The 10,412-nt window shown below is 46.8% G+C and overlaps 1 protein-coding gene across 3 annotated transcripts in view; it reads left to right on the forward strand.

The window, feature by feature from the left end:
* LOC139541962 (leucine zipper putative tumor suppressor 2 homolog) overlaps positions 1-8,583 on the forward strand; it is a 43,781-nt gene extending 35,198 nt beyond the window's left edge. For all 3 annotated transcript variants that reach the window (XM_071346899.1, XM_071346901.1, XM_071346900.1), the window contains 4 exons: positions 1,874-2,458; positions 2,628-3,215; positions 3,440-3,709; positions 6,289-8,583. In XM_071346899.1, coding sequence (XP_071203000.1) covers positions 1,907-2,458; positions 2,628-3,215; positions 3,440-3,709; positions 6,289-7,029 — 2,151 coding nt within the window. In that variant the 5' untranslated portion in view covers positions 1,874-1,906 and the 3' untranslated portion in view covers positions 7,030-8,583. The remainder of the gene's footprint in view (positions 1-1,873; positions 2,459-2,627; positions 3,216-3,439; positions 3,710-6,288) is intronic.
* The last annotated feature ends 1,829 nt before the right edge of the window (positions 8,584-10,412 follow it).

Consider the following 10,412-nt stretch of genomic DNA (forward strand, 5'->3'; position numbering starts at 1 on the left):
TGTCTATCTGGCCTCCTTCAGAGTCTTTTGAGATGCTAAGGAAAGGGTCCTGCCAAATACGAGTCCGCCCCGACCGTGTGAAACAAAAACAGGACATTTTTGGGGGCTATCAAAGCTGTGTAGGAGACTAGTTGATTCTTTGAATCTGGTGTGACTCTCTAGTCTGGACAGTCTCACCCATAGTTCAGGGATTACAGCTTCAGAAGGAGACAACTGGGCCCCAAACTACTATGGGTGGAATGCATGGAAAAGGCATAAGCAGTCAACCTGCAAACCTATCCTCCCGAAATAGTGTGTTAACGGTTTAGTGTACTTCTGCAAGCACAAATTTGTAAGAGAGTGAATGTGTTTTTTTATGACACTGCACGTACAGATTTCCATACATCTCGAGAATACGTTGTACTTTACTCTGTAGGTAGGCCTACAGTATGTCTGTTTGTCATACAACTGGGCCAACCTTCTTAGTCAATCCATTAAGTAGAGATCACATTTACAACCTCTCCACTCTGTGCTAATTAGAATGTAGTAATCACAGTTAACCTCAGTTGTAGGCTTTTTTGTCTTGGCAGGGTGGCACAGTGCGTGGGCAGAGCCAGCAGTGGCCGTCTGGTGCCAAACTGGCTGGCTGATTTTTAAATAAGGAGCTGGCTGGTTGATAGACACGCCACAGTCCCATTAATCATTGTCCTGATCTTAACGTGTGTGTGCGTGTGCGGATGCATGTCTATTAGGGGTGTAATGGTACAGGTATTTGTACCGAACCACATAGCCGCAGGAAGTAGGGGTGCTGAGGGGTGCCGCAGAGGTCACTCCCTGATGAATCGAAATTAAAACTCCTCAAACATGTTGACACATTTGCACCGAAATCACCCCAGTATTCCTACCACCGTATCGGAGTTTACATCCTGACTTCGTAGAGCTCTGACACTCGACTTACTCCCACAGGACACACCTGTCCCTGGGACATCTGCTCCAGATGACTCATACAGTAGTGATGATGTATTTAACATGCACAGCTGGGAGCCAGCAAACACAGAGCGTGACCTCATCATCACGGGCCTATGTCCTGTCTACTATTGTATTCCTTTCACCGGCAAACGCTGTGCCTTGGGACTGATGAAGTCACAGTGTGTGTACTGTGTAGTATCACTGTTTGGATGAGGAGATCATCTGATTTTAGATGAGATCACTGGTTGGTAGGAGTTGGTTGCCACCTCACTGGAGTCGGCTAATTGGGATCCTAATAAATCAAATCACTAATAGTTGTTCACTAACCTGTTCATGAACAGTAGCTTTTGACTTTTTAATGAGAGATGTCATTTCCAATTGTGTGCCCTACGATTTTAATTCTCTCCCCCTAGTTTGCACGTTGTTGTTTTGAAAGGAGGTTGAATGGATGTAGGGAGACAGACAGTTGCTTCCCGTCATGAGCATCATGTCAGAGACTATTTCCGATATGAGTCCTGAAGCCAATGTTTGTGCTGCTCTCTGTCTGTCCGTCTATTTTTTGATCTACTGTATGTCTACCATGTGTTAATTTAACTGTAGGAGGAGAACATACTTTATTTGTATCCATGCAGTTATGGTTTTACCAGGGTCACAAAGTTCACAAACATTATATTCTGTAATGTTGAATATTTTACATCACAACAAAGCATGTCTGAACATTATTTAGGGAATCATGGAGTCATGTATCTATAGAACAATGTTCAGAATGCTGAGCTCTCCTTAACGCGACCCTGGATGGTTCGATAGTCCAAACATGCTCCCTCTGATATATATTCCTGCTGTAAAGATTTGTTATTGCTTTGCTACTTTGAAAGTTCCCATTCATTTGACAATGTGTACCCCTGTTTCTCCCTCTGTCCCCCAGATCGTGTGGGTGTCCCACTGAGCAGCAGCCATCATGGCTCTGGTTCGGGCTCTGTCCATCCCTGCTGAGTGCCACCACACCCCCAGCCTCAGCGGAACCCCCCGCCACCGCCCCTCTGCCCCCCACACACCCCCCAACCTCCCCTCCACCTCCCAGGAGGCTATGGGCTCCGTCAGCAGCCTTATCGCCCAGCGCCCCGGCCCGGCCCACCTGGTGCGTCACTACCGGCCCGTTGATGTTGTCACCGAGCCGGGCGCCACCAGGCTCCACAGAACCACGTTGGGCGCCACTTCCTGCCTGGCCTCCTTTGACACATCTCAGGATCCACTGCTCAGCCTCACTCCGCCTGGCAACAGGAAGCCTTTGATGGTGATTGGCTCCAGTAAGGACAGCGGGACCAATGGGAATTACTCGTATCTGAACCAGGACTATGTGGGAGACTGGAATGACAACAATGTGGTTCATGGAAGCCCTGGGACCGGGATTGACACAGGGGAGGCCAAGGATCGGCAGCTTGGGAACCTCAACGGGAACGTGGAAGAACCCCCTCCCAAACTGGTCCCCGTGTCAGGGAAGCTGGAGAAGGTGAGTGTGGCCCTGTCCAGGCTATATGGAACAGCCATTCAGTCTCTTTGAAGTAGATCAAGCCACTCTCACAATAACACGATTAGGAGAAATGAATCAAACATTGAATATACATTATTTACAACCTCTTACCCAACAAACCATTTGGTCTTTCCCTCTCACCTCTCAGAACATGGAGAAAACAGTGATCCGGCCCACTGCCTTCAAACCCGTCGTCCCCAAGAGTCACAACTCCATGCAGTTCCTTTCCCCTCGCCGCGACAGGGCCAGTCTATCAGACTGCCAGAACAACCTCAACCTGTTGTCACCTGGTAGCCAGATGGACACCATGCCGCCCTGCTCGGAGAATCGAAACTCCTACAGCGGCGGGCGCCACACGGGCGGGGGCAGCCAGACCTGCTCCATGTCTGACTCGGGACGGAATTCCCTGACGAGCCTGCCCCCCTATGGCAGCATCCCCTACATCCTGGCGCCCGCAGACTACCCGCCTGGCAGTGCCCACCTGGAGCCCACGAAGACCGCACACGGGCACTCCAACTCGGACAGTGGGTGCTCCTCGTCCAGTAAGAGCACAGGGTCGGTGAGCGGACGTGGCCAGCCCCTGTCGGACAGCGGGTCGAGCGAGCGCTCGCCAGCCCCTGTGGAGGGGGGGTACGAGGGGGTAGTGAGGGACCTGGAGGATAAGCTGAGGGAGAGAGACGTGGAGCTGCAGCAGCTCCGAGACAACCTGGACGAGAACGAAGTGGCTATATGCCAGGTACGTGGTGGGGTAGATGGACAAAAGAGCATTGGACACATTATCTTGTCATATATTCTGAAACGCATGAAGACACCAAGCTCCTCTCTCTCTCTCACACCATGTACCATCACACACACAATGACAAATGCCATGACTTATTGGGACACTAAAACCATTACAATCACCACACGCACACGATGCCACCCTCACCTACCCAACCCGTGTCTTCTCTCTTTCCCCAGGTTTATGAGGAGAAGCAGAAGCGCTGTGAGCTGGAGCTGGAGGAGTTGCGTCAGAGCTGTGCCACACGGATGCAGACCCAGTCCCAGAAGGCCCAGCGTGCCCAGCAGGTGCTCCAGCTGCAGGTCTTCCAGCTGCAACAGGAGAAGAAGAAGCTCCAGGAGGACTTCGGCCAGCTGCTGCAGGAGAGGGAGAAGCTGGAGGAGCGCTGTACCTCCTACGAGCACGAGAAGATTCAGTTAGGGTCCAGGCTGGAGGAGACCAAGTGGGAGGTGAGATGGACCCTCACTGTTTGTGGCCCCATTCCAAATCAACCCCTAGTCTAGTCCCTACCTAGGTCTTCGGCACTTCTGTAGATCTTGTTGATGAAGTGGCTGAGGGTCTGCCCCAATGCTAGCAGTATATGTCTACTCTGGTATAGACAATAAAGACAGTGAATTTTACACAATCCATGAATGCTACTGTAACTCCTTTTGAGTAATTGTTGTCACAGTCGGACAGGCAATTTTAAATGAAATGATTCAGTACAATGGGGGTACTGATAGTGTAGTATAAATGGTACCCCCAGTAATATGCTTCCCCAGGCATGTTTGGCAGGCTAGAGCCTGGCACGGTGTCCCACCGTCATCAATCACACTGTAACAAAGACACCAAGCTCCCCGCTCTCTCTCTCATATATTCCCTCATACACCGAGTGTACAAAACATTAGGAACACTTTCCTATTATTGAGCTGTACCCCCCTTTTTCCCTCAGAACAGCCTCAATATGTAGGGGCATGGACTCTACAAGGTGTCAAAAGTGTTCCACAGGGATGCGGGCCCATGTTGACTCCAATGCTTCCTACAGTTGTGTCAAGTTGGCTGGATGTCTTTTGTGTGGTGAACCATTCTTGATACACGTGGGAAACTGTTGAGCGTGAAGTGAAGAACACAGCAGCGTTGCAGTTCTTGACACACTCAAATTGGTGCGCCTGGCACCTACTACCATACCCCGTTCCAAAGCACTTCAATCTTCACCCTCTTAATGGCACACATACGCAATCCAAGGCTTAAAGATCCTTCTTTTAACCTGTCTCCTCCCCTTCATCTACACTGATTTGAAGTGGATTTAACAAGTTACATCAATAAGGGTTCTTGGCTTTCTCCTGGATTCACCTGGTCAGTCTAAGTCATGGAAAGACTTACTAATGTTTTGTACACTCAGTGTATGAGGGAATATATTCCAATGTTTACACAGTATACAGTGCATTTGGAAAGTATTCAGACCCCTTGACTTTTTCCACATTTTGTTACGTTACAGCCTTATTCTAAAAAGTTTTTGTAATCGTTTTTTTCCTTCATCAATCTACACACAATACCCCATAATGACAAAGTAAAAACAGGTTTTTAGAATTTTTTACAAATGTGTATATATATATATATATATCACATTTACATAAGTATTCAGACCCTTTACTCAGTACTTTGTTGAAGCACCTTTTGGCAGCGATTACAGCTTCGAGTCTTCTTCGGTATGACGATACAGGCTTGGCATACCTGTAATAGGGTAGTTTCTCCCATTCTTCTCTACAGATCCTCTCAAGCTCTGTCAGGTTGGATGGGGAGCGTCACTGCACAGCTATTTTCAGGTCTCTCCAGAGATGTTCGATTGGGTTCAAGTCCGGGCTCTGGCTGGGCCACTACAGGACATTCAGAGACTTGTCCCGAAGCCACTCCTGCATGGTCTTGGCTGTGTGCTTAAAGTCGTTGTCCTGTTGGAAGGTGAACCTTCGCCCTAGTCTGAGGTCCTGAGTGCTCTGGAGCAGATTTTCATCAAGGATCTCTCTGTACTTTAGTCCGTTCATCTTTCCCTTGATCCTGACTAGTCTCCCAGTCCCTGCTGCCGAAAAACATCACCACAACATGATGCTGCCACCACCATGCTTCACCGTAGGGATGGTGCCAGGTTTCCTCCAGACGTGACGCTTAGCATTCAGGCTAAAGAGTGTAATCTTGGTTTCATCAGATCAGAGAATCTTGTTTCTCATGGTATGAGAGTCTTTTAGGTGCCTTTTGGCAAACTTCAAGCGGGCTTTCATGTGCCTTTTACTGAGGAGTGGTTCTGTCTGACCACTCTACCATAAAGGCCTGATTGGTGGAGTACTGCAGAGATGGCTGTCCTTCTACAAGGTTCTCCCATCTCCACAGAGGAACTCTGCAGCTCTATCAGAGTGACCATCGGGTTCTTGGTCACCTCCCTGACCAAGGTCCTTCTCCCCCGATTACTCAGTTTGGACGGTTTGCCAGCTCTATGAAGATTCTTGGTGGTTCTAAACTTCTTCAATTTAAGAATGATGGAGGCCACTGTGCTCTTGGGGACCTTCTATGCTGCAGAAATGTTTTGGTACCCTTCCCCAGATCTGTGCCTTGACACAATCCTGTCCCCGAGCTCTACGGACAATTCCTTCGACCTCACGGCTTGGTTTTTGCTCTGTCATGCACTTTCAACTGTGGGACTTTATATAGACAGAACTTTATATTTCCAAATTATATCCAATCAATTGAATTTACCACAGGTGGACTCCAATCAAGTTTTAGAAACATCAAGGATGATCAATGGAAACAGGACGCACCTGAGCTCAATTTTAAGTCTCATAGCAAAGGGTCTGAATACTTAAGTCAATAATTCTAAAAACCTGTTTTCACTTTGTCATTATGGGGTATTGTGTGTATATTGTTATATTTAATACATTTTAGAATAAGGCTGTAAAGTAACAAAATGTGGAAAAAGTCAAGGGGTCTGAATACTTTTCATATTCCCAGGTTTTTGTGGTGTGATTCCTCTATATGACACCAGTTGTGTTTCATCCAGGTGTGTCAGAAGTCTGGGGAGATCTCCCTGCTGAAGCAGCAGATGAAAGATGTCCAGGGGGAGCTGGCTCAGCGCATGGGGGAGATCGTCTCGCTGCGTGGACAGCTTCGGGACTCCCGTGGCGAGCTCACCACCAGCCAGAGCCTGCTGCAAGAGGCCACCACTGCCGGCCACACGCACACCATGGAACTGGAGGTATGCCAGAACGAGCTGCAGCGCCGCAAGAGTGAGGCCCAGCTCCTACGCCAGAAGGTGGGCCGACTGGAGGAGGAGGCGGCCCGCCTCCGTGCTTCCGCCACCGATCAGACAAGCCTCCAGAGCCCCGCCCACAATGGTGGTGGAGGCAGGCAGTGCCAGGCCTTCCCAGAGGGGGAGGAGCCACGCTTGTTGACCTATGAGAGCAACGAGGACAGGGCCTATGAGAGCGAGGCCCTCCAGAGCCTCCGGCTGCAGATGAACGGTCTGAGGGCGGAGTTAGTCACAGAACGCCAGCGGGGAGAGGAGCAGGCGTGTAGCTTTGAGGAGGAGCACAGGGTCTGGCAGGAGGAAAAGGACAAGGTGATCCAGTATCAGAAGCAGCTGCAGCAGAACTACGTGGGGATGTACCGGAGGAACCGGGCGCTGGAGCGCATGCTGCGCAAGCTCAGTCTAGAACTGGAGACCCGGGACGAGCTGGAGGAGCAGGATGAAGGCAGCGGCAACGAGATCAACTTTGATGAGATCACCGCTACTGAGATCTGACACCACCACTCCTCCGTCTCTCTGTCAGCCAATATACATCTGATCCCCTAGGAGTGTCTATAGGCATCCAGATAGCCGCTATAATGACTTAGTAGGTCAGGATCCTTCCTTATGGTTCCTTCAGGGTCTCTACAGTATGTAGTAGTCTGTCTATAGTTGGTCTACTCTCCGTACGTTCCTGCTTTTCCACGCCGTCTCACTGTCTCATTAGTATGGTTGGCTCCCACTGGCTAATGTCGATACACACACATACACGAAAGAATGCATACACACACACACACACTTCTGTCACTCACAGACATGGTGATCTGATGTGGCTGAATGAGAGTTCACTAACTGGGAGAGTGATTCTGAAGTCGGTTGAGTCTCGTATAGCGTGGAGGGAATACATCCATTTTTAAAAAAAAGAAGCTATTCCTAGAATTACTCACTGAACATCATGTAAACACATAGGGAGGCTCGGCTCTCTTCCTAGGAATTTGTACTTGGGTGGCCATGTGTTCTTGGTAGGCAGAGCTTGATAACACTAGTGTTCTTCAGCATGTTCTCAGATACTACAGGTCCAATGCAGATACTACAGGGTCAATGGCAAAAAAAAGGGAACCGCTTCAATGTTACCATTACCAAAAGCCTCCTCATTCCACGTGACACATTTAAGTATCTAAATATGGACCTTAGTGGTCTTGAATGTCTGTATCTATACAGTATCTCGAGCTAGAAAACCAGACACCGTGGAAATTCAAGGTAAAAGTCACTAAAGCACACTCAGATATGCTTTCTATTAATTGTGAAGAGAATCTACTTTAACTTTGATCTCCCTTCACCGAAGTACAAAAGCACGGATGGGTGAATCTCTATGGATCTTTGTGTTTCTCTGTCAATATTTGTATGCTGCACTGGCTGTTTGTGAAGGTGCTTTTTGTACAGGCTGTGAGAGAAGACATGCACTAAGTGAGCGACGTTTCGGGCTCTATTCAATCCATATTGCGGAAGTTTCGCGTTAGAGTAATTTAGATTTAAAGGCAGTGGTCCCGCGTTAGCAGCGACGGCATTCACAGTAACCGCTGTGTATGTCGGATCAATCGAAAATGACCTTTACATTTCGATCGGGCAATCTCTACCGCTTCAGTGACACAGATTTAATAGAGCCCGTCGTCTTTTATCAAGTTAAATTAGACTGGCCATGATAAGGACTTATCTTTTCATCAACTTCTGTATAAAAAAAACACACCCATTTACAAGAGGATGACACTTAAATGTCCCTTATCACTGTTAACCCTTCATTGTAGATATCCTTAATACTGACATCGTATATGGTGAAATATAATAGATTTCTTAGAGATATTATCTATTTCAAAATAAACATAGTCACTGTGACCAAAGCAATGTCACATGTCCTGTTGGTTCCTTACAGTACCATGTCTGCATATTGGTGTATGTGTGAATGCTACTCATGGTTCTACAGTACCATTTTTTTACATTAAATGTATATTTTCATGCTGTAAATTTCTTGTATCAACTGACTGTTTTTAATAAAACGAACGATAAAACGAATAGCTGCTTTTCAAATGGATTACTGATGGTTGGCTCTAAACTTCATTTTATGACAAACTGTTACATAATTTAATCAAACAGTTGTAATTATCATAAAGCATGTATTGAATGGTTGATTCTATTAGGTTCAGACAAGGAACATCAAGCCACAGAAGTAAAAAATGATCAGATACTCTTATTTTATTATGTTAAGCCCTGTTTATACACGTACATTGTGATAACATGTCACTCTCCTCCTGTATCTAGATTGTGTAGCCTGTTTACACACTTCTCTTGACGCCAAGAATTTGAGAAACTTAGGGCATGTTTACAACTGATATCAACATGTTCATGACTGACAGGTGGATGTGATCTAAGCCTGCCATCTTCTGGTCACTAGCAGCACCTCCCAACCACCTCTCCACACTGGCTCAGACAAACAACCATTAGTTCACTTCACAGGGGACCTGGAAGGACCTCAAATTAGTTTGCATAAATTAGCCGGTGTTAATGATTTAAGTATAATTCTAAGACATGTCTATACATAGATGTGTATATTTATTTAGCATAATTTACAAAAGTGGCTGTGATAAATAACACAACATAACAACTAATGTAAAAGGAACAAAAATTTGTGTGAACTGGTCTACTGTTGGCTCAGAGTGGCTTGATGCTTTAGGTCTTGGAACTCCAAACCAAACCCCATTTTTCTGTGAAGTGAGTCAGTCTTTAGTCAAGGGACTACAACATTAGGGGGTAGGTCAGCTTTAATATTGCAGATAGAGTGTGGCTGCCATCAATGTAATTGTCTGCATCATTTCCAATCCCCCATAAAGTACCAGTCCAAAGTTTGGACACACCTACTCATTCCAGGGTTTTTCTTTATTTGTACTATTTTTTACATTGTAGAATAATAGTGAAGACATCAAAACTATGAACACTTTTTTTGGTTACTACATGATTCCTTATGTGTTATTTCATAGTTGTGATGTCTTCACTATCACTATTTACCCCAAAAATGTTTTTTTTTTGTAGGGTTTTTAGATAAACGCCGAAAATAAGGTCTGAGGTTAACACTGGCTTAGGAGATCTAAGTTTTGTTCTATGAAAAAAAGAACAGGGAGACCGGACTGACAGCTGATCGTCCTCGCAGTGGCAGACCATGTGTAACAACGTCTTTCAAAGATCATTTGTAAAAATCCAAATAACTTCACGGATCTTATGTTGTGCCCTACACTGTTTCCTATGCGTGTTCAATGAACCATAAACATTAATGAACATGCACCTGTGGAACGGTCGTTAAGACACTAACAGCTTACAGATGGTAGGCAATTAAGGTCACAGTTATGAAAACTTAGGACACTAAAGAGGCCTTTCTACTGACTCTGAAAAACACCAAAAGAAAGATGCCCAGGGTCCCTGCTCATCTGCGTGAATGTGCCTTAGGAAAGCTGCAAGGAGGCATGAGGACTGGGTTGGCACCCCCGCTTGGGCTGTGCCGTGGCGGAGATCTTTGTGGGCTATACTCGGCCTTGTCTCAGGATGGTAAGTTGGTGGTAGAAGATATCCCTCTCGTGGTGTGGGGGCTGGGCTTTGGCAAATTGGGTGGGGTTATATCCTGCCTGTTTGGCCCTGTCCGGGGGTATCATCAGATGGGGCCACAGTGTCTCCTGACCCCTCCTGTCTCAGCCTCCAGTATTTATGCTGCAGTAGTTTATGTGTCGGAGGGCTAGGGTCAGTCTGTTATATCTGGAGTACTACTCCTGTCTTATCTGGTGTCCTGTGTGAATTTAAGTATGCTCTCTCTAATTCTCTCTTTCTCTCTCGGAGGACCTGAGCCCTAGGACCAT

Source organism: Salvelinus alpinus, chromosome 17, assembly GCF_045679555.1.
Source record: "Salvelinus alpinus chromosome 17, SLU_Salpinus.1, whole genome shotgun sequence".
Lineage (NCBI taxonomy): Eukaryota > Metazoa > Chordata > Actinopteri > Salmoniformes > Salmonidae > Salvelinus > Salvelinus alpinus.